Here is a 25,164-nt window from a genome sequence, read left to right on the forward strand (position 1 = left end):
CAAACAAGAAATCATTACCTCATAAAGATATCTGCACTCCCACGTTCCTTGCAGACTGTTCATAATACTTAAGATATGGAAAAAGCCTAAAAGTCTGCTGATGAACTAATACATGAGAAAAATGTGGTATGTGTGTATAGTACACACACACACACACACACACACACATGCACGCATACACACACAATGGATTATCCAGCCTTATAAAAGAATGAGATTCTGCCATTTGCCACAACATGGCTGGACCTGGAGGACATTGCTAAGACACTAAATGAAATAAGCCAGTCATAGAAAGAAAAATATTGCATGTTCTCACTCATATCTGAAAGCTTTTTAAAAAAAAGTCAAATATACAGAGATACAGAATAAAATAGTAGTTATCAGAGGCAGGAAGGGTGAGAACAGGAGAAGAAATGGGGAGATGTAGGTCAAAGGATACACAGAAAAGCAGATACATAGCATGAACAAGTCTAAAGACCTAGTGTACAACATGAAGACTACAGTTAATAAAATTGTTTTGGGTTAGGGATTCTTGTTAAGTAGATTTAGCTGCTCTTGTCAAAAAAATAACTATGTGAGATGAGAGATATATTAATTTGCATCACTATAGTAACCATTTTACTAGCTATATGAATCACATAACATCATGTTGTAAACCTCAAATATGCCATATAAAATTTACTTTTTAAAAAGAACTAGGTTAAATTAAAAGAGAAGAGGAAGTTAAGAAAGTGTGTTGATAATTTGAAAATGAATTCTGGGTACATTAAAAGATTTTAGAAGTTGGTAGGCTTGGTTCTCAAATATATAAAGACATCTAGTATTTTTCTATTTCATTGTTGCAGATATGACACTAGGACTAATTATTTTTATGGTAACACTCATGACATTTTTAAGGATTCACAATGGAATGAAGATAAGGAAAGAGGAAAGGGCATGTTACTATTAAGTACAAACTTTGCTACCCTCTGTTAGGTATCTTAGAAATGTTGCCTATTTAATCATCATAGAAACAATGTGAGATGATTGATTCTCACATATACAATATTGATTAAGAAATTGAAGTTGAGAGAAGTTAAGTAATATGCCCAATTGTATATAGCTAGTAAAAGTAGCAGCACTGTAATTCAAATCTGACTCTAACTCCAGTATGTTCCTGGAAAAACAACAACAACAACAACAAAAAACAAGAATAAACAAGGAGATAAAGAAAAAATAAGGGGCAAAGACTGAAGAAATAAGAGAGTTAAAGGGGAGAGAAACTTTTCATTAGTAATTAGGTAAGAGTAGGAAATGAGAAAAGGAATTAAGATATATGTTTGCCAAAAAATGATTATCTGAAGCAAAATTAGGAAATTTGTGTGCAACAGAAATAAGGGAGTGGATGAAATGTAAATTAGTTTTAAGGGAACTTAGAGTATATTTCAATTCCCTGGTCACATGGATGAGTTCAGCTCAAAAATGTTAATTATTATGTATTCACCTTAGGACACCAGATATTTCTATGTGAATAATGCCGCCATTGCACAAAGAATTCCATAAGTCTTTCAAAACCGCCTTCAGAGTTAAATTTATGAGCAAGAAAACAAGCCTCATTACTTGATCCCCACATCTTGTTTCTGACAAAAAGTGGTATGATCCAACCTGATCATCTAGTTTATTCACCCAACAAGTGGAAAGCTTCAAATTGTTTATAGCTACTTACAGTCTCTCTACCCTATACCTACACTTTATTTAAAATGCCAGTTTGCCTTTATTCTATTACTAGTTTTATAATGAACTGGTCAATGTTTTTGAAACCCCATCTTTGTTATAAAAACTTAGAAAATTAATAAGAATGCTATAAAACTACATGCAGTTGGTATAAAAATTATTAATCATTATTTGATGGCATTCTTATCTTATTAGCAGTAATTTCACTTTCTACCTTTCTATCTACTTCTCAGACTTCATCTACTTTTTGGCTGTGAGCTCTTTGTTGGTTTTTCTCATTCTGTCTTGCTCTCTACTGTTTCTTGTTGTTTTATCTTGCTTTGTTGATGTGTATTATAAAACAACTACTCTACATGCTTCACACCCTAGAGTTTTTCATATGGTAGTAACTAAGAAGATCAAGTTAAATCCTTTAACTGGAAGGAAAAGTGTCAAAATAGTATCTAGAGGGTGAATAAGTGGTTATGTTTGTAATGCTTTAATAGACCATCTTTATAGTCTACCTTTTTAGTGGACTAAAAAAAAAAAAAAAACCAAAGAATGTAAAGAAGACTAAATTGGTTCCTCTAGGCTTGCTACATGTCTTTGGTTGACAAGCAACCAGAGGTGGTGGCAAAAGAACAGAATGGTAACTGGAAAGCTGATCTGACCCAAAGCAGAGAGAAGTATATTCCCCCACCATACAAAATTAGGCAGAAAAATAAGTATCTGCCTATATCCACATGTCCAATTTTAGTCTGAGGTCTACCACTAAACATATTTACTGATTTCCAGAAGTTATTAACAATAATAATAAGTAAAGTTCATTACATAGTAATCATGTGCTAGCACTCTGCTGAGACCTTCTGCTATAATCTGGATGCTGTCCATTTAAATCTTATGCTAAATTGAAATCCCCAGTGTTGGAGGTGAGGCGTGGTAGGAGGTGAATAGATCATGGGGGCAGATCCCTAATGGCTTGGCGCTGTCCTCACAACAGTGATTGAGTTCTTGTGACATCCAGTTGCTTAAAAGTGTATGGCACCCCCCGACACCTGCTCCTGCTCTCACCATGTGAAACACCAACTCAACCTTTGCCTTCTGCCATAACTGTAAGCAGCCCAAGGCCTAGCCAGAAGCCAAGCAGATGCTGGTGCCATGTTTCCTGTACAGCCTGCAAAACTGTGAGCCAATTAAACCTCTCTTCTTTATAAATTACGCAGTCTTAGAAATTTCTTTATATCAATGCAAGAATGACCTAACACACCTGCTAAGATTGAGTGGTAAGCAGGATGAACATGAGTCCCCCTTTCCTGAAGAAGTTGATAATCTAACGAATGGAAAAGATATTAAAATAACTATTAAACAAAAGTATATTATAATTACAGTGAGTACTATGAAATAGAGTACAGGTTGCTTATAAAAGTAAATACAGGGAAACTGAAGACTATGGAAAACTGATATTAAAGTTTAGACATGAAGGATAAATAGGAGTTAGGTAAAAACCATTCCAGTAAAAGAAAGCATGATGCAAGATGATGCTGTACAGAGTAACAGTTTGGTGTATTCACAGAACACAGAGGTCAATACAGCTTGACCATGGTGAGTAAAGGGGAAGAATGGTCATGATAAGTCTGGAGAATTGGCTAGGCATCACATTATATGGGCTATTGCAGGCTACACTAAGGATTTAGCATTTAATCCCCAGGACAAGAAGAAGCTATTAAAGGGTTTTAGGCAGGAAACTGACATTTAGATTTGCAATCTCACAAAATCTATGCTATGCAGAGAACAAAGTGGGATAAGAGTGTGTGTGTGTGCAGTGATTAAAGAAAAGGATACAGCCTAGGCAAGAGATTAATAGTGACTTGAATTAGGGAAGTGGCAGTGTTGATGGAGACAAAATGACATATTTGAGTTATATTTAGAAGTAAGAATAAATAGGACTTTTGATTGATTGTCTATGAGATATAAGGTGAAGAAGATATTAGTGATAGTTTTCTGCTATGAGTAACTAGGGAGATAATGTATAATTAAGATGGGGAACACTGGAGAAGGAACTGGTCTGACAGCAAGAACCAAGGTTCTATTTCATACATACTGAGTTTGAGATGACTGTCGGTAGACATACAATTGGATTCAGTTACACAGATGGGCTACAGGCCTGGGGCTCAGTAGGGAAGTCTGGGCTGAAGGCATAAATGTGGGAATGCATAGACACGCATAAATATTATTTGAAGTTCATGTGAGTAGTTACAAACAACTAAGAGTATGGAATTAGAAAGAATGAACCTCAGATATACTCACTCGAATGACAACATTTAAGAGTTGGGTAGAAGAGGTGAAAAGGGGACTGAGAACGAGCAGCCTGCAAAGTAGGAAGAAAATCAGTAGAAATGGTCATGGAAGCACAGAGCCCAGAGTGTTTAAGTAAGGTGGAAGTGGCCAAATATGATAGAAAGTCCTTAGAGATTAATTCGCAAGATCAGCTTTAGTGAAAGACTATAAAAGATGTTGGATTGAAATTAGGTTAAAAAAAAATTGACAGTAGTATGGATAATCTTTATCATTCAAGAAATCTGACCATCAGATTATCAGTATGGATAATCTTTATCATTCAAGAAACCTGGATCACCCCTGCACTAAGACTCATTATCTCACTTAATCCTCAAAATTACCATTATCCTTATTTTATAGATGAGGACACTGACGTTTACCCCAAGGTTATGGGACAAGCCTAATTTTCTCATCTCATCTAGATGAGCCCTAAAAGTCCTTCTACTTCCATGAAAAAATGAAAAACTATACCTCTGTTTCTGTTCCACAGTCATAATAAATTTAGCATCTTTCACAAGAACAGAAGCAGCCTGTTGCACACCCTTCCTTGTTGCACAAAACTGAAAATAAATTCATAACTTTTGTATTAATCATGTTAAAAACTGAATATACTAAAAAATAAGCTATCAACAATCCATACCACAAGTGTGGGTTTCTGATCAGAATACATTTGTATAACACTGGCAATTTTGTAGTTGAGGGTTAAATCAAACTTAAATTCAGTTTGGTTACTGCTGCAGGGAAATCCAAGGACCACTTTCTGAAGTTTCACTGGTCTGTGGCTCTCATCCATTTTCAGACATACAGCTGGTCTTTCACCATCTGAAAGCCATTCTGCAATCTTTAAAACACAAAAACATGTGCATTAAAACTTTCTTCTAGTAAAGTTTTATTGCTAAAAACAACCCAATTACAGATCACTTTAAGGTCAAGCTATAAAAGTATTTAATCAAGTATACTGTCTTTTTCAATATTACATATTCCATTAATATTATTCTGTTGATATAGTGGTCAACACTACCAACAGTAGTATTTCAAGATTATACCCACTTTTCATTATGGTAAACTTCCAATTCGTTATTATTAATTTTCCTTCATAAGAATCCCAAAGAAAAATTAAAATCAGTTTTGTCACAGAGACCAAATTTCTCACTATCATTTTACCTTCTTTGCTATTTTTGAAAACTATGCCTCAAAATAGCTGACATCTCTTTTGTGTTGTCCTAAATATTAGATAAATAGTAGCAAAGTAATAGTTGGTTTAGGTTTGCAAGGGTTGACAAGTTTTTAAGCAGACAACAAACACTTGAGAGATGCCAGTGCCAAAAGCAAACTTCAGACTCAACCTAGAGTCACTAGTTAGTTTCTGGAACCGTGGTAAGCAATCTTTATCTTTACATAGCCCAGTTAATAATCAGGCTCCATGCCCAGCTATGAAACTGACTGTTGTTTTGACAGGAAGAAAACATTAAAATAGTTTCAAGGTTATCATGAGTAGGGATAAGATCACACAAGAATTTACAGTTTGAGGGGAGCAGAAGGCCAAGAATAAAGACCTTAATTTAGGGGAAAACGGAGGAAGAAGATCTGACAAAGAGACAGAGAAACAGCATTCACAGAAGTAGTGTTTATCGCAAAGGGGAAAAGTTTGATGAATTAGAGAGTACTAGTACGTAATAATGGCTTACAAGTAAGTAAGAAAAATTTAGTATCCCAAAGTGAAAAAAAGGCAAATGACATAATCTGGCAAGTTTTTAAAAAAGAACTTAAAGTAGTTGATAAATATATTAAAAATATTTGCTTTAGTAGAAATCAAAGAAGCAAAAAATTTTTAAATGAGATACCACACTAAACAATAAATCCTGTAAATATTTAAAAATAATAACAGCAATAATAATTCCGCTATTAAACGATCCAGTGTTAGGATATAGGAAAATAGCTTCTGGTAGAAGTGTAAATGAATATAACATTTATTGAAAGAAGTGCTTCTTTAGAGTTTTATATATCCTTTGATCCAGTTATTTCATTCTAAAAGTTCACCCTAAGGAAATAATCATGGATGTTTCAGATATATTAATTTCACTCTGTTTACAATAGCAAAAATTGGAAATGATCTTCCATTATTACATTGTTTGATAAATAAATTACAATAAAACCACAAAAATAGTACTGAAGAATATTTAATGATATAAAAATGTTTATAGATGAAATGCAGGTCAAAAAAAAGAGTATATACATTATGATTCCTACATGCTTACAAAAAAAAGTATATACATTATGCTTCCTACATGTGGAAAGACAAACACTAGGATTTAGTTTTGTTGTTTTAATAAACTTTAAATTTTTCTATATTATTCTTGACAAATACGAACAAAATAAGCTGTCATTTTAAGAACAAGAAAATGATTAATTGTGCCAAATTAACGATAAAGACAAAATATTCCATTGGAATAAACAATATAGTGGCTATTTGTGAAAACAATTTCTAAGAAGTAGTAGGGGAAAACCAGTATTATAGTAGACTGAGAAGTAAGTAGGAGTGAGAAAGTAGAGTGAGACTATTATTTTTCAAGACGTTTACTTAAAAATTGAAGAAAAAATTAAGTCATATATTCATTATGGAAAGGACAATATTGCATATTATTATTTCTTTACATGTCCATGTACCTCATTAACCATGAGATCCTCCTCAAGGATGGAGTCCACGTATTTTCACTTTTGCATCTATTGTTAGTGCTTACCACAATGCCAAGCATACAGAATTGAGGAGCAAGTGGTAATCATCTAAGCAATTATTTTTATTCTCCACCATACTTCGCTATACAATTAGAGTCAGCTAGTTACAACAACCATCACATATTATTAGTGAAGTTATTATGAGGCACCTGAGACCCATGAAACTAAGACTTTTAGATACTAGCAAACAAGAGATGTCCACATGTCCACAAAAAATATTTTATTAAACCTGATTAACCAAATTTTATGGCCTTAATACTGTCATATTTATGAGATCTAGCCACAACTTTCTACAACATACTTTCCTATTAAAGCAAAGTACAAAAAAATTCACTTTTCTCTAAGATCAAAATAACTAAATATGTCATAAGTCATAAAAAACCTAAGAGCTCAGCTAAAATTGTAACTCACATCCTCAGCATTTGGAATTGTTGCAGATACAGCTACAAATCGCATTGGAATAACAGTGCTGGTATTTTTTAAAGTCTGAGAAACAGACTGTACAGTTTTCATTCTGCTGACTACAACTTCAAGAGTTGGACCACGATTTTCATCTTTTACAATATGTACCTAAGCAGGAAATCAAGAAAAAATCATTAGCTATAGAATTATAAATACATGTAATCAATTAAAATATTCAATACTACTAACATTCTTGCTTGAGAAAATGAGTATTTTCCATTTGAAGGGATAAAACAAACACATAGTTTGGTTGAAATGTCTTTTTTCTTTCTGTCTTATTCTAATTATCCTTTTATGTTTATCTCTGAAAGTGAATGCATTCATTACCTCATCAATGAGAAACAGTCGAACCAGTTGAACCAAAGAGTTGTCTCTCCATTTCCTAGTCATGCTATCCCATTTTTCCTAGACAGAAAAAAAAAAAGCATACAAGTAATTTAATGTGATAAGGAATTATAATAAATATTCAGATATCAATATTTTTAACATGACATATTACAAATAATGGGCAATTGTGGTTGATCCCTTAAGAGTATCCTGAAAAATATTTTAAAATTAAAAAATACTTAAAGAATTTTTACAGTCTTAAAGGTATTTTTAAAACTGGGCCCTCAATTATTTTTACGCTGAACCACAAAATATTCTAAGTCCAAGTTTTATTACCTGTTTTTAAATTCTACCAAGGACCTCCGTCTATAATATACACTACTTAGGTAAAAGAATAAAGCAATAAATATGATTGCAAAGTATCCACAATAACAAACTGCCTATTCTTTGTCAATTTTTCCAATTTGGTCATTTGTCTTTTACTTACTGATTTGTAGGTATTCTTTCTGGGCCTTGAATTGTAGTATTTTTTTAATGTTCATTTGTTTACATTGTAAATATATGCTTCTAGTTTGTATTTTTTAAACTTTTTGTCTCGGTAAAGAAAAATAGGTATTTTCTAACGAACTAAGGAAATCATAAAGTATAAATAATACCTACAGGAGTTGTCATAATAATATGGGCATGCTGAATCTCAAATAGGTCATCCATTACTGTATCTCCGGTAAGTTCTTTACAATTCAATCCTATTGGTCCAAATTTTTCTTTCCAGTCACCAAAACGCTGACTACACAAGGCTTTTATTGGTGCCACTGTAACAGTATAAAATATTTACTTTGAACATCAGTTCAATTTTAAAATTATTTTCACAAACTTTGGTTAATAAAGTTAGCATAAAAATACACATCTACATACTCCTAAGATTGATAAATTAAAAATGAACAATATAGGCATATTATTTAGAGCAGGGGGGTCCAGTCTTTTGGCTTCCCTGGGTCACACTGGAAGAAGAACTGTATTGAGCCACACATAAAATATGCTAACACTAACGATGACTGATAAGCTAAAGAAAAAAAATTCTCATAGTGTTTTACAAACATTACAAATTGTCATAAGTTTACAAATTTGTGTTGGGCTGCATTCAAAGCCATCCTGGGCCACATGCAGCCTGCAGGCCACAAGTTAGACAAGTTTGATTTAGAGGTATCAAGGCAATAACCAAAAAGAACTAAAAATAGAAATGATTTCTCAGGCAAGTGTAACTAAAAGTGGAGAAAGGTAGGGCAGAAGATGATTACTTTTCATCATAAGGCCTTTAGTGATACTTGATTTTTAATCCATATGCATATATTACTTTGATTTAAAAAAAAATTTTAAAAATACACACCTAAGAAAGGAGAGTAAAAGTGCCTATGCAAATTTCTAGAATTACAAAATGTTTGATTTTATGTGTTCATTTTGCCTGTCCTTTAAAAAATAAGCATATAAAAGTCAAATTCTCAATTCAAATACTACTTTTTATTTATAATTCTGGAAAATGTGTTTTAAATTTAATGACAAATAAGACCAGACTTTACTAGAAATATATAGAAAACCAAGTAATTCCTAAGGCCAGAAACTGAATTCATTTCTTCATTTTGCTTCAATGGTTTTTCGTTATTATAATTAATCATCACTCTTATAATAAATACTTACTGTAAACAATTTTAATATTCAACCATGGCAATGGTACTTCCATTAACAATCTTGTTATAGCTAGTTCAAACACTACAGTTTTTCCAGAACCAGTTGGAGCACAAATCACAAAATTCCTATCTGTGTAAAGAAGCTAAAAAATAAAAAGTTATCAATCATGTAACATATAGAATTTTTCATATACATTCTCAATTTGTTAAAAAAAAGTCTTAATAAGAATCTAAGGAATAATAATTCAAACATTTCTCCTCTAAAGTTATAGAAATTGTAACTTTGCTCTAGAGCCTCTACTCTCGAAAAATAACATTATTAGTATTTTATCACGCTGTTTTATTTGTCAATGTAGACCTAGAAGAAAATCATTCCTGGCTGAGCACGATGGCTTACACCTGTAATCCCAGCACTTTGGGAAGCCAAGGAAGGCAGATCACTTGAGGTCAGGAGTTCAAGACGACCCTGGCCAACAAAGCAAAACCGTGTCTCCACTACAAATACAGAACTTAGCCAGGAGTGGTGTCTCATGCCTGTAATCCCAGTTACTTGGGTGGCTGAGGCAGGAGAATCGCTTGAACCTGGAAAGTAGAAGTTGCAGTGAGCTGAGATTTCACCACTGCACTCAAATACAAACAAATCCACCTATGAAAATCACACGTATTCATTTACCAAATATTTTCTGAGCTCCTATAATGTGCTAGACACTGAGTGTGGCAGTGCAAACATAAAGATCTAGTAAATCCCAGCTGTCCCAATCTAGTGATCACAACCTAGTGAAAGGTAGAAAAATAAATAAGTTAAATAAAATACTTACATCATCAAAGGCTTTGGACTGTATATAGTTGAAATATGGAAATTCTTTGAAAATACTTCTAAATTTTGCCGCTTACAATAACATTAAGGAGTCAAATATTTCAGAATTTAAAAAATTGGTTACTTTTAATTTTAAAATTAAGTTACATTAATATTGATTGTGACAACATTTAATGATGAGGTTTTAACATTTGCTATTTGGCATCTTAAGAAAAGAATTATCATAAATTATTCTAGTCTCCAGTCACATTCCATATTCTGAAAAGAACTTGCAAAGTTCCTATAGGGAAATAAGAGATTATATAAGGGTTATACTTGAGTGCTAAATATGATGGAAGAGATGCAAGTACATAATGGCAAGTAAATCAGAACTATACTTCTAGTTTATCTTTTCCAGAGTAGTGCTTTTTCTTATTTACCTTGACAAGGCCACTTGATTTTTATCTCTTCTTTAATGTACAGAATTTCACTCAACTATTTCATTGAGCATTGACTGTACTTCATTAGCTGATGTGTTTCTGGTTACTTAATACTAAATCTCTTTGTTTTTGATAATTGAATTGTGTTAGGTGGTGGGTTTAATTGTAATTATCAACATACTGGCTTGGCAGGAAGAACTTAAATCATCCTTTCCCTATGAGAAAGTTCAAAAATATAAATAGATATGAAGAATAAACTGTGCCCTCTCCAAGGTGAGGGTCTATTGACAGATTGGGAGATATCTGTATTTACATGGTATTCTTCTTACAATATATCAACTACAGTCATTGAACACTATATACAGAATACATTAATAGATTTAGAAAGCTGTGGGAAGCTGTAAATAAAGAAGAAAATGAGTTCCTACAATTGAGACTGTTATAATCTATTAGAAGATATAAGATGGTTAAGAACATATCTGAGAACACAAGTACACAGTTATTTAAACAACTGGATTTTTATAAAGATATATAAGAACTGATGGATTGCTGTAGCGATCCTGTTTAAACTTAGATCATATTACTTCTCTGATCAAATTCCTCCTTTCTCTCAAAGTATATGGCTATAAGGCTCTACATGATCTTGTCTTCCCACTGCCACTCCCTCCCCGCATCAGCCCCTGCCTTTCTCTCTCTGACTTCATGTCCTACTACTCTTTCCCCCAACTCATCTCCTCTAGCTATACTGAACTCTGCTGTTCTTCAAAAACATCAGCCATGTTCCTGCCATGAGGCCTTCCCCTGCCTAGACTGTTCCTCCCTCCATATTTCCTTGGCTCCTTTCCCTCCATTAAGTGCTTACATCTGACCTTCTCAAGGTCTACCCTAAGTACTGTTTAATTCTACACCCTGAGCCACGAATCCCAGCAGTCCCAATTTAACCCCCTTACCCTGCTCTACTTTTTCCTTTTCCCGTAATAGTCACCACTTTCTAAAAATCTCTATGACTTATTTATATGTTGTTACAGCTGTTGAGATATAGCTTCTTCCCTATCCTCATCCCAAGAATGGTATCTCCTCAAAAGCAAGGATTCATTGTCTGTTTTCTTAAGTAACATATCCCACATACCTAGAACAGTGCCTGACACATAGTAAGCACTCAGTTAATATAGGTTTGCAATTATTACATCAAGCAGTTAATTTATAAATCCTCATTTTACTTTCTGGTGTGCAAAGTGTCATATCTGTGCCAAACAAAAACGTAATGTTGAATTTGAAAATCCATAAGCTTTAGAAGGAATCTCATTTTTCCTTCAAAACATGTCTCTTACTATCAAATATTTATTTGCAACAAGCCCATGAGTGGGCCATCATGTTGGTTTTTCTCTCATTAGATAGCTCCATATCAATTTATATTCACAAAAATGAATCTTTGATTCAGAGTAGATACAGAATCAGTGTTTCAGCTCATAAGAAAACTCAACTGCTAACATCATTTATCATCACTATCAACAACTGAAATCAATTTTTTGCCTTACATTCAATAAACTCAGCAGTGTCACTGAAATTATGGGGAAAATGTCTGCAGAACTGAAAATGACAAGACTACTGTGGTAGGATCAATCTGAGAAAACTTCTATTGCCCTGAGGATTCAAATGTAGTAAAATATTTAAAGAGAATAAGAAAATAAGGTGTGTCCAAGTAATCTACAAACTCTCAAATTATCACAAATAGCATTCAGTCTTCCACTTTAAATACATACTTGGAAACAAGGTATAGGACAGTGAGTTTTATACAAAATGAACTTTTTGGACAATAAATCAGTGGACACACGTGTAAGCAGTAGTCCTAACTAATAAAGACCCCTAAACAACAGAACCATTTCAGCTGTGCTAATATAGCATAAAGACCCTCAAAGCTCTTTATTTACCCAAAGGATTATAAATTATGCTGCTATAAAGACACATGCACACGTATGTTTATTGCAGCACTATTCACAATAGCAAAGACTTGGAATCAACCCAAATGTCCATCAGTGACAGATTGGATTAAGAAAATGTGGCACATATACACCATGGAATACTATGCAGCCATAAAAAAGGATGAGTTTGCGTCCTTTGTAGGGACATGGATGCAGCTGGAAACCATCATCCTTAGCAAACTATCACAAGAACAGAAAACCAAACACCGCATGTTCTCACTCATAGGTGGGAACTGAACAATGAGATCACTTGGACTCGGGAAGGGGAACATCACACACCGGGGCCTATCATGGGGAGGGGGGAGGGGGGAGGGATTGCATTGGGAGTTATACCTGATGTAAATGACGAGTTGATGGGTGCAGCAGACTAACATGGCACAAGTATACATATGTAACTAACCTGCACGTTATGCACATGTACCCTACAACTTAAAGTATAATAATAATAAATAAATTAAAAAAAAAAAAAAAAAAAAAGCCAGTGTCATATGGAAAGACTTTACAGTAAGGGATAAGGAGAATCAGCCATTGTACAGATAATTAAACATCTTTAACAGGTTACTGCTAATATATTTCCTATGTTTCCATCCTATTTTGATCACCAAAGAAGTGTGGCAGCATTGAGACACCATGCTAATAAAGTGCTAAACACTGGCTCTGTTTATAGTTACTATATCAACATGTATAACCCTCTTATTGATCCCTCTGCCTCATTTTTACTCAAATCAGCTATCTGCATTGGAGATGACTTTTCATGAGAAGTCAGGCAAATATTTTCTAACCATACTTCAGAATTATCTCAGATGATCCCTGGAGTACCCAAGATTAGTTATTGTTGCTACATTTCTCTAGCACAGCTATGCAATATCCGGAATTCATTTTTCATTTTGTCAACTAGACCATAACTTTTGTGGATGCTAGAACATTGCCAAGCAATAAGTCACTAACTATATATTCCTAAAACATAGTTTTAATGATGATATTTCACATGTTCAAAAATATTACATGGTTTCTCCTTATTACAGAGATTGTAAGTATTTTCACCATAAAAAAGAAATAACTGTGAAAGGCGATAGATACATTAATTAGCCTGATTGTGGTAATTATTTTTGCAATGTTTATATATTAAAAAAATCATGTCGTACTCCTTAAATATATACCATTTTTATTTGTCAATTATACCTCAACAAAGTTGGGGGAAAAAATAAGAAACAAAAATAAAATAAAATAAAATAAACCTTTGACCTTGGTATTCATAACATTATATGATATGATCCTAAGATAACTATCTAATATTTCTTATTACTTCTTTAATCATATCTTTCCCTTCAGCCAAACTGGAAAGCTTATTCTTTCCAAACATATTTCATACTTTTTTATCTTCACCCTTGCTTATGTCTATACTTTTGCCAGAACAATTTGCTTACTTTACCTGCCTTACTTTATCTGCCTTTCAATGTATTTGGAAGTAGGCAGGTAAGTAAGTTAAGTCATGATCCTTGCCTTCAAAGAGTTCATAGATCATGAGGAAACGGTCACATAAACTGCTGGTGAATTAAAACAGAAGAAGTGCACTATTATAGGCATAAACAGGGTATTAAAGAAGCAAAGAAAATGTTACCTCCAGAACACAAAAACGTACTCAAAATATTTACACTGGAAATGTTCAGACTTGAAACTTGGATTCTATGTATAAACTTCACATTAGATTTTCAAAAACACTGATCTGTAGAAATGTCCCTAATCCACACAACGTCCCATTCTCATCCATTTCCCCTGCCCAGTTCAACCCAATTTGGCTGCTCTTTCTCAAAAGATGAGAAATTATCTGTACCTATTTGTAAGTAAATATGCTCAGAGTTCTGCCAATAATACAAATCTGACTTCTGTACTTAACTTGTCATAAACTGATAACAAACAGTTCACAAATTGAAACCAGTCTGCAATCACACCTTGAGTAGCACTATCGCACACATACTTTTTTTTCTTTTTTTTTTTTTTTTTGAGATGGAGTCTTACTCTTTTGCCAGGCTGGAATGCAATGGCACAATCTTGGCTCACTGCAACCTCCACCTCCCGGGTTCAAGAGATTCTCCTGCCTCAGCCTCCTGAGTAGCTGGGATTACAGGTGCACACCACCATGCCCAGCTAATTTTTTATATTTTTAGTAGAGATGTGGTTTCACCATGTTGGTCAGGCTGGTCTCAAACTCCTGACCTCGTGATCTGCCTGTGTCGGCCTCCCAAAGTGCTGGAATTACAGGGGTGAACCACCGCACCCGGCCACATGTACCTCTTGCATCACCAAAAAGATTAACTTTTCCGTCTTTTTCTCCATCAATCAAAATAAATAAACAGAAACACAATTAAACAAAATATTTTAAAATTATGATTTAATAAATACAAAGCAGCTATTGTAAATAACTTAAAGGATACGAATTTCTGTGACAGCCTTCAAGGAACCTAAACAATTTTCTGTTACCTCTGGGAAAAAAAAAAAAACCTACATATTTATATAAATATTTAAAAAATTTTAATGGTCAGCAGCTACGACCTGAAATGAATATTTTTATCCTTTCCATAAAAACTGTTTCAATAAAACTAACACAACTTTTTATTGAGAGCAAAGTTAAAAATATTTTTAGCACACCGGATAAAATATTTTAACACACAGCCCAGCTTAGAAAATAATGCAACATAATAAAAAAACTGCAGTAATTGCACAGAGAGATAATCTACTCACATTTACTATATTTTTACATTTTCCCCTATGCTGAGAAATGCAGATTAGTCTGTACTCATAAAATGAACTGAAAAAGCAAGAAATTACCTTGAATATCATGAGGCTGGAAAGCAACTGGAAAAGATGGTGCTTTGAACATGCCTTCTATGATTTCAGAAGCAGAAAAAGCATTATTTGCTGTAAACACATTTGCAGAATATTGAAATTTCTGCTTACTACTGCTATAGTTCCTTGATTTCCCTTTGTTCATTTCTGTTTGTACAATTTTCACTGAGCCAATGTGAGAGTCCAATTCACTGTCATTGGAATAAGCACTCCTATGTATATTGTCAGATATTTTAAATAATCTGCAAGAAAAAAAGACCCACATATTTTCTCACTTGTAACACTTCCTTGGAATATGAAAAACTAGCATAAAATTGGCCCCTTTAAAAACATTCATAGATGATGGTTTACTCAAACAAAAAAGCTAAACATTCTCCTAAAATATAACTTGCTAAGTTTATCACCGAAGTATGTCTACTTTCCTAAAACTCAGAGAAATCCATTTGTGGTAGTCAGCCTCCAAAAATGGCCCCAAAGATCCTTGCCTGCTCCTCACACCTTTGCAATCTCCTACAAATTGAATCACGGAATCAGGACTGGCCTGTCTAACTAGCAGAGTACTGCGGAAGTGCAAATGTTTGACTTACAAGGCTAGGTAATAAAAGACATTGCCCCTTTCCCCATGGTCTCTTAGATCTCTCACTCTGTGGAGAGCTAGTCACAATACAAAGAGAGCACTCAAGCAACCCTATGAAGAGGCCAGGTGGACAGGTACTGAGGTCTCCTGTCAACAACCAGCACTGACTCTTCAGTCAAGGACAGCAAGCCACCTTGGAGACCTGATAACTCCTGTCAAGCTTTCAGATGACTGCAGCATGTCTAACATTTTGATTGTGGCCTTCTTGTGAGAGGCCCCCAATATCTTTATGCATTCTCACAAGAGAGCCTAAGCCAGACTACTAGCTAAGTTGTTCCTAAATTCCTAACCTGTAGAAAATGTGAGAGATAATAATGTTTACTGTTGTTTTAAACTACTAAATTTTGGGATAATTTTATTACACAACAACAGATAACTAATATTCCATTTAAAGTCAGTAAAGTGCTTAAGAGAGAGAAAAAGTCACCAGATATAGTCACAGTAAATAGTAAATTTTGTAACACCTAATAGTTAAATGTAACTGAAGTGATTCAAGCTACTCAATTATATTAACATATTAAATTTATAGGAATAAATTAACAGACTTGTTATGAATTAAAAGTTGTCAGCAACTGCATTTCACGCCACAGAAGCTACCAGATAAGACAGTTTTCCTAGCCAATCAAATCAGCACTGTGTACCCCCCAAAAAAGGAAAAGATGTAAACTAAGTATATCAGCAGATTAAATCATCCCAAACTCTATATCTAATAACCACTTCAGTGTAAGAACTACTTCTATGCAAAGTTCTAAAAACAAGGAAACACTTTATCTTTATGACTGTACTGTATTATATTTGATCAAAAGACAATCTATCAAAGTAACTTGTTCACAATATCCCTAAGGGATGAAGTAACCATTAAGGTTCCTGATAAAACACTCATATCTTACAGAATAAGTAATGGAGACGACTTATTCATTCAGGGCTGAAGATCAAGTTTAATTAGCAACGGCCAGTGATTTCATCAATCTTGTCTATGAAATGGAACCTCCATTAAAACTTGCCTAAACAACAGGGTTCTGAGAGCTTCTGGAATGGTGAACACATCAAGCTGCTGACAGAGTGGCATGCTCAGAGAAGTTATGGGAACCCTGTACTCCCTCCCTCATATTTTGCCATATGTATATCTTTCACCTGGAGTTGTACCCTTTACAGTAAGCTGGTAAATGTAAGTAAAGTGTTTCCCTTAGGTCTCTGAGTCATTCCAGCAAATTATTAAACCCAATATGGGGTCATGGAAGCCTCAAATTTGTAGTTGGCCAGACAGAAATGTGGGTAGCCTGGGAATCTCATTTTCAGCTGGAATTCAAAGTGGGGTCAGTCTTACAGAACTGAGCCTCCAACCTGTGGGGTCTGATGCTAATTCCAGGAGTTAAGTGTCAACTTGCTTAGATGCCAAGTTGGTGTCAGAGAATCAGTTGGTGTCAGTCAACACCCAGTCTTTACATTTATGGTCAGCTGATTTCCAATGACAGTGCCATAACATTCAGTAGGGAAAGAACAGTCTTTTCAACAAATGAGGCTAGAACAACTGAATATCTACATGCAAGAAGAATGAAGATGGACTCCTACTTCACACAAACATTTAAAATATTAAATGACAGATCACAGACATAAATGTAAGAGCTAAAAACTCTGAAACCCTTAGAAGAAAACTTGAGTAAATCTTCATGACCTTGAATCAGGCAATAGTTTCTTAGATATGACACCAAAAACATAAGCAACCAAAGTAACACCAAATAAGTATTACATCAAAACAAAAGCATACACATAAAAGAAAAATTAGATAAACTGGACTCTATCAAAATTTAAAATTTGTGCTGCAAAGAACACCATCAAAAAACTGAAAACCCACAGAATAGGGGGAAATATGTGCAAATCATACAGATGATAAGAGACTTTGATTGAGAATAAAGAACTCTTAAAACTCAACAATTAAAAGACAAATAGCCCAATTAAAATATGGACAAAGGACCTGAATAAGACATTACTCCAAAGAAGACATACAAATGGCTGATAATCACATCAAAAGATTCTTAACATTATTGCTATAGACTGGATATTAATGTCCCTCCCTCCAAATTTATTTGTTGAGGCCCTAATCCCCAATGATTTTTGTTGTTGTTGTTCTTGTTGTTGTTGTTGTTGTTTTGAGATGGAGTCTTACTCTGTCACCCAGGCTACAGTGCAGTGGCATGATCTCGGCTCACAGCAACCTCTGCCTCCCGGATTCAAGCAATTCTCCTTCCTCAGCCTCTTGAGTAGCTGGGATTACAGGCACCCACCACCACGCCTGGCTAATTTTTGTATTTTTAGTAGAGACGGGGTTTTACAATGTTGGTCAGGCTGGTCTCGAACTCCTGACCTTGTGATCTGCCCGCCTCAGCCTCCCAATGTTATGGTATTTGGAGGTGGGGCCTTTAGAAGGTAACTGGGTTTAGACGAGGTCATGACAGTACCTCCCCATGATGGAATTAATGCCCTTATAAAAAGAGGATGAAACATGAGCTCTCTCTGTTTATACACACACCAAAGAAAAACCATGGGAGAAAATAACTAGGAAGAGGGTCCTCATCAATAACTCAACCATGCTGGCACTCTGATTTCTGACTTTTGGCCTCCAGAATCGTGTAAACAAATGTTTGTTATTTACACCACCCAATCTATAGTATTTCGTTATAGCAGACCAAAATAACTAAGACAATTAGTCATTACAAAAATGCACATCAACACCACAATGAGATACCTCTTCACACACCCAGTAGGATGGCTATAATACAAAAGACAGACAACAACAAGTGCTGGCCAGAATGTGGAGAAACTGGAACCCTCAAATATTGCTGAATGGGACTGTAAAGTGATGCAGCCACTTTGGAAAACAATTTGGCAGTTCCTCAGAAAAGCTAAATATAAAGTTACCATATGACCCAGCAATTCTACTTCTGAGTTTACATCCAAAGAACTGCAAACACACATTCACACAAAAACTTGCGTGCATTTTCATAGCAATATTATTCACAATAGACAAAAAGTTAAAACAACCCAAATGTCCATCAACTGATAAGTGAATAAACAAAATGTGGTATATCCATTTAATGGACTATCATTTGGCCATTAAAAAAAAATGAAATACTGGCTGAGCATGCTGGCTTACGCCTGTAATCCCAACACTGGGAGGCCGAGGAGGGCAGATCATGCGGTCAGGAGATGAAGACCATCCTGGCCAACATGGTGAAAACCTATCTCTACTAAAAATACAAAAATTAGCCAGGCATGGTGGTGCACACCTGTAGCTCTAGCTACTCGGGAGGCTGAGGCAGGAGAATTGCCTGGACCTGGGAGGCAAAGGCTGCAGCAAACCAAGATTGCACTACTGCACTCCAGACTGGGTGACAGAGCGAGACTCCAAAACAAAAAAAAAAAGAGGAAGGAAGGAAGGAAAGAAGGGAGGGAGGGAGGAACGAAAGAAGGAAGGGAGGAGGGAGGGAAAGAAAGACTAATACATAACACAACATGCATGAACCTTAAAAATGTTAAATGCAGCCCTTCATGCTACAAACTCTCAATAAACTAGGAATTGATGGGACATATCTCAAAATAAAAACAGCTATTTATGACAAACCCACAGCCAATATCATACTGATGGGCAAAAAATGGAAGCATTCCCTTTGAAAACTGGCACAAGATAGGGATGCTCTCTCTCACCACTCCTATTCAACATACTGTTGGAAGTTCTGGCCAGGACAATCAGGCAAGAGAAAGAAATCAAGGGTATTCAGTTAGGAAAAGAGGAAGTCAAATTGTCCCTGTTTGCAGATGATATGATTGTATATTTAGAAAACCCCATCCTTTCAGCCCAAAATCTCCTTAAGCTGGTAAGCAACTTCAGCAAAGTCTCAGGATACAAAATCAACGTGCAAAAATCACAAGCATTCCTATACACCAATAACAGACAAACAGAGAGCCAAATCATGAGTGAACTCCCATTCACAGTTGCTTCAAATAGAATAAAATACCTAGGAATTCAACTTAAAGGGATGTGAAGGACCTCTTCAAGGAGAACTACAAACCACTGCTCAATGAAATAAAAGAGGACACAAACAAATGGAAGAACATTCCATGCTCATGGATAGGTAGAATCAATATTGTGAAAATGGCCATACTGCCCAAAGTAATTTATAGATTCAATGCCATTCCCATCAAGCTACCAACGACTTTCTTCACAAAATTGGAAAAAACTACTTTAAAGTTCATATGGAACCAAAAAAGAGCCTGCACTGCCAAGACAATCCTAACCAAAAAGAACAAAGCTGGAGGCATCACACTACCTGACTTCAAACTATACTACAAGGCTACAGTAACCAAAACAGCATGGTACTGGTATCAAAACAGACATATAGACCAATGGAACAAAACAGCCCTCAGAAGTAATACCACACATCTACAACCATCTGATCTTTGACAAACCTGACAAAAACAAGAAATAGGGAAATGATTCCCTATTTAACAAATGGTGCTGGGAAACCTGACTAGCCATATGTAGAAAACTGAAACTGGATCCCTTCCTTACCCCTTGTACAAAAATTAATTCAAGATGGATTAAAGACTTAAATGTTTGACTAAAACTATGAAAACCCTAGAAGAAAATCTAGGCAATACCATTCAGGACATAGGCATGGGCAAGGACTTCATGACTAAAACGCCAAAAGCAATGGCAACAAAAGCCAAAATAAACAAATGGGATCTAATTAAACTAAAGAGCTTCTGCACAGCAAAAGAAACTACCAGCAGAGTGAACAGGCAACCAATGGGAGAAAAATTTTGCAATCTACCCATCTGACAAAGGGCTAATATCCAGAAGCTACAAATAACTTAAACAAATTTACAAGAAAAAATCAAATGACCCCATTAAAAAGTAGGTGAAGGATATGAACAGACTCTTCTCAAAAGAAGACATTTATGCAGCCAACAGACACATGAAAAAATGCTCATCATCACTCGCCATCAGTGAAATGCAAATCAAAACCACAATGAGGTACCATCTCACACCAGTTAGAATGGCAATCATCAAAAAATCAGGAAACAACAGGTGCTGGAGAGGATGTGGAGAAATAGGAACACTTTTACACTGTTGTTGGGAGTGTAAACTAGTTCAACCATTGTGGAAGACAGTGTGGTGATTCCTCAAGGATCTAGAACTAAAAATATCATTTGACCCAGCAATCCCATTACTGGGTATATACCCAAAGGATTATAAATCATGCTACTATAAAGACACATGCACACGTATGTTTATTGTGGCACTATTCGCAATAGCAAAGACTTGGAACCAACCCAAATGTCCATCAATGATAGACTGAATTAAGAAAATGTGGCACATATACACCATAGAATATTATGCAGCCATAAAAAAGGATGAGTTCATATCCTTTGCAGGGACATGGATGAAGCTGGAAACCATCATTCTGAGCCAACTGTCATAAGGACAGAAAACCAAACGCCGCATGTTCTCACTCATAGGTAGGAATTAAAAAATGAGAACACTTCGACACAGGGTGGGGAACATCACACACCAGGATTTGTCATGGGGTGGGGGCTGGGGGAGGGATAGCATTAGGAGATATACCTAATGTAAATGACGAGTTAATGGGTGCAGCACACCAACCTGGGCATATGTAACAAACCTGCACATTGTGCACATGTACCCTAGAACTCAAAGTAAAATAAAGAAAAGAAAAATATTCACCTCCAAAAAAAAAAAGTTATGTTAAGTGAAGGAGGCCAGGCACAAATGGCCATATTTTGTATAATTCCACTTATATGAAATGTTTAGAATAGGTAAATCCATAGAGATGATAGAGACAGAAAGTACATTAGTGGTCACCAGGTGCTGTGGAAAGGGAGGAATGAAGAGTAACTGTTAATTAGTAAGGAATTTATTTTGCAGGAGATGAAAATGTTTTAAAATTAGTTAATAGTGATGGTTGCAAAACTATGTATTATAAAAACCAATGTGGGTAAATACATAAGAATGAAAAAAATAGAAAATAATTCTACACTTCAAAAAGGTGAATTTATGGTATGTGAATTATATTGTAATAAAGCTGTTATTACAAACATTATAGAGATCAACCTTAGCTGGACCCTTTACAGTGTCCATCAATCCTACCATTATTCTAATTAGACTGCTTTCCCATTCTCCATAATTTATTCCACTCTTCTCATTCTTGCTCAGTACTCTCACTTTTCCCCTCAAACTCCACAGATAACCACATCTCCTATGTCAGAGAAAACAAAAACAATCAACTAAACTTCTTCTGTATCTTGAATCCATATACCCAATTGAATATCTGGACTATTTATAAATATCTAAAATCAACATGGCCATATCTGTACTCATCACCTTCCTCCGAACCTGTTCTAACTTTATAGTTCTTTAAATCAAAAAAAGGCACTACCAATCTTCATCATTCTGGCTCAAACTGAAAACCTAGGAGTCAGATCTCATATCCAATAATCACTTAAGTCCTGTGGGATTGTATCTCCTAAATAATTCTGGATTGTCTCCATTCCTGATACCACTGTCCTAGGTCTGGCTACCATTTTCTCCCATCTAGACTAATAAGACAATCTTTCTAGTAGACCTTCACAATTTATTTTAACTCCCTTCTATTATAATTTATGCTCCATACTGGGGTCAAAATGAACCCTTAAAGAAAAGAAAATCTAATTTCACTCCTCTGTTTAAAACCCCAGGCATTAGGAAAATGGGTCTCAAACTTTTGTGTGCATAATAATCATCTAGAAAATTTGTTCAAAATGAAGATTCCTGTGTCCCACCTGGACTGCTGTGGTACCATTTGTAGTAGACAGTTAAATATTACAATTATGGTTATTTTTATGTGTAGGACAAGGACTATGACACCAGGAATGCAGAAAGTAAGGAATTATTTAGGAGATAGAATTTTGCTGTTTTTCTCATTCACATTCTACCATATTTAATACTTTTAGACGTACAAATATTCAAATTTATTCACAGAATATTATTTCATTTAATTATAATAATTACCTTTTCCGGAACACTGATGTGTTCTCTCCTTTATCTTCTGCAAAATTAACTAATTTTGTATCATCAGGAACACTCTTCTCAGGTGCTATCTCAGTGCCAATGTGATTTTTATACTTCTCAGAACCATATGTCAGCTTGCCAGCAACATGTGATAAGTCATTTTTACCTACCCCTTCTAAATTTAAATCATCCTGTTCATATTTATCAGAAGGAAAGGCAAATTGGAATTTTTGTGTTGGTGAAATATAATTCGTGCCTTCATTAGTTATCTTTAAATTTGATGTTAACATTTTTGGCCTCTTTTCCTGACCTACAAAAAAGGAATATATTAATTATTACACGTTCTCCATTAAAGAAAACTTTCAAAATGATGATGAAAAACTTTAATAAAAATTCCAAGTTAAATATGAAAGCCAAAAGCAAAGCACTAATAATAAGATAATCTGTGATACCATATACAGTTTTAAAATACAGGTGATTGTTACACTTATGGTATATTACATCATTAAAAGACACTCAGAAATTAATATGGAATTACTGAATTAAATTGGAAGTTTATATGGCACCTGCATTATAAAATAGGTTTAATTTCTTTCTGACCCATAACAAATTATACAATTATGAAGATTTACAATTTATATAAATGATTTACACACAGAAATACAATGACCAATTATATACAATGTTACCAAACACAATTCATTATTAATGTATCTAATGCTTTTAAGTTTGTAATCTTGCTTCTAAAATCAAAATAAAGGAATGTTTTCATCAGAGTGACAGAATTTTAAAGGTTTCTTTAGAGGCTTTACAAGAATTTTTAGGGAAGTTTAGGGGGAATTTGGACGTCTTACTAGAACTTAAATTTGCTTTAGCATCTATGTATCTACATTGTACTCTATGCTATATATTATTTGATGTAAGTATATATATAACATATACGTAAATTATGAAGCTTAATAATAAAATGTATGTGCATGAACATACAACCCAATTTAAAAATTAAAATTTTAGTAATATTACATTATGTCACATACATTGTTTGAATGTGCTTGTTTTTGAGCTTTCTAAAAATGGTATCACACTATATTTAACCTTCTGCATCTCCCTTTTTTCACTCAATATTTCTGGGATCTGGTTATCAGGCGATCTTACCTTTAGTAAAAGGCAAGGCAAACTGAACAGCAGTGATAGGAGTTTTAATAGTCACAGAAAAAACATTCATAAAACAAAAATCAAAATGTGTGTGTAATAGTGTATTGTGTGCATTTATGTATGCATATGTATGTGTATTACATGCATAGAGAAGAAAAATGTTTTAAATTTTAAGATTTGGTGGGCACTATTTTGTTTTTGGGGGTATGTATGTATTTAGAGATAAGGGGGATCTGTTTATTTATTTATTTAGAGATAGGGTCTCACTATGTTGCCCAGGCTGGGGTGCAGTGGCTATTCACAGTTTCCTAAGTAGCTGGGACCTGTAGCTCACCAGCTTGGTGAGCACTCTTTTTAATAAAAGAAGGATCCGATTTTCATTTTATTTCATTAAAATAAAGACATTTTCATTGTTTGCATAATAAGTACACATATTTGGGGGGATAACTGATATTTTGATACATGCACACACAATGTGTAATGATCAAATCAGAGTTTTAAAAAAAATATTGCCATGAACTGTATGGGTTTGGCTTCACAACAAATAAGTGATAATTTACCCAACAGTTTATTACTTTCTTTTTTTTTTTTTTTTTTGAGACGGAGTCTCCCTCTATTGCCCAGGATAGACTGCAGTGGCACAAACTCAGCTCACTGCAACCTTCGCCTCCTGGGTTCAAGCCATTCTCCTGCTTCAGCCTTCTGAGTAGCTGGGACTATAGGCACACACCACCATGCCCAGCTAGGTTTTTTTTTTTTTTTTTGTACTTTTAGTAGAGACGGGGTTTCACCATATTGGCTAGGCTGCTCTCAAACTCCTGACCTCGTGATCTGCCCACCTCGGCCACCAAGACTTTCTAATTCTTCCTCTAACTCCTGAATAGCTGAAATTTCTGAAATCAATACCCAATATGATGACCATACATATTTTGGGGGCATATGCAATATTCTGATATATGCATACACAATGTGTAATAATCAAATCAGGGCTTTAAAATA

At 34.8% G+C, this 25,164-nt stretch overlaps 1 protein-coding gene across 15 annotated transcripts in view; it reads right to left on the reverse strand.

The window, feature by feature from the left end:
• Positions 1–25,164, reverse strand: part of LOC100998091 (probable ATP-dependent DNA helicase HFM1) — a 137,639-nt gene that overhangs the window by 103,872 nt on the left and 8,603 nt on the right. For 11 of the 15 annotated variants that reach the window (XR_004176174.1, XR_004176176.1, XM_031650685.1 and 8 more), the window contains 10 exons: positions 23,011–23,320; positions 15,287–15,546; positions 14,893–14,940; positions 10,058–10,128; positions 9,250–9,382; positions 8,215–8,366; positions 7,555–7,632; positions 7,177–7,335; positions 4,670–4,870; positions 4,501–4,589 (listed from right to left, as the gene is read on the reverse strand). Coding sequence is in view for 13 of the 15 variants with exons in the window: in XM_031650685.1 (XP_031506545.1) it covers positions 4,501–4,589; positions 4,670–4,870; positions 7,177–7,335; positions 7,555–7,632; positions 8,215–8,366; positions 9,250–9,382; positions 10,058–10,128; positions 14,893–14,940; positions 15,287–15,546; positions 23,011–23,320 (1,501 nt within the window). In the remaining 2 variants the exon portion in view is untranslated. Of the gene's footprint in view, positions 1–4,500; positions 4,590–4,669; positions 4,871–7,176; positions 7,336–7,554; positions 7,633–8,214; positions 8,367–9,249; positions 9,383–10,057; positions 10,129–14,892; positions 14,941–15,286; positions 15,547–23,010; positions 23,321–25,164 lie in introns of those variants that run through there. The other 4 variants (XM_031650688.1, XM_031650708.1, XM_031650700.1 and 1 more) reach the window with 4 other exon arrangements.

This window comes from Papio anubis, chromosome 1 (assembly GCF_008728515.1).
Source record: "Papio anubis isolate 15944 chromosome 1, Panubis1.0, whole genome shotgun sequence".
Lineage (NCBI taxonomy): Eukaryota > Metazoa > Chordata > Mammalia > Primates > Cercopithecidae > Papio > Papio anubis.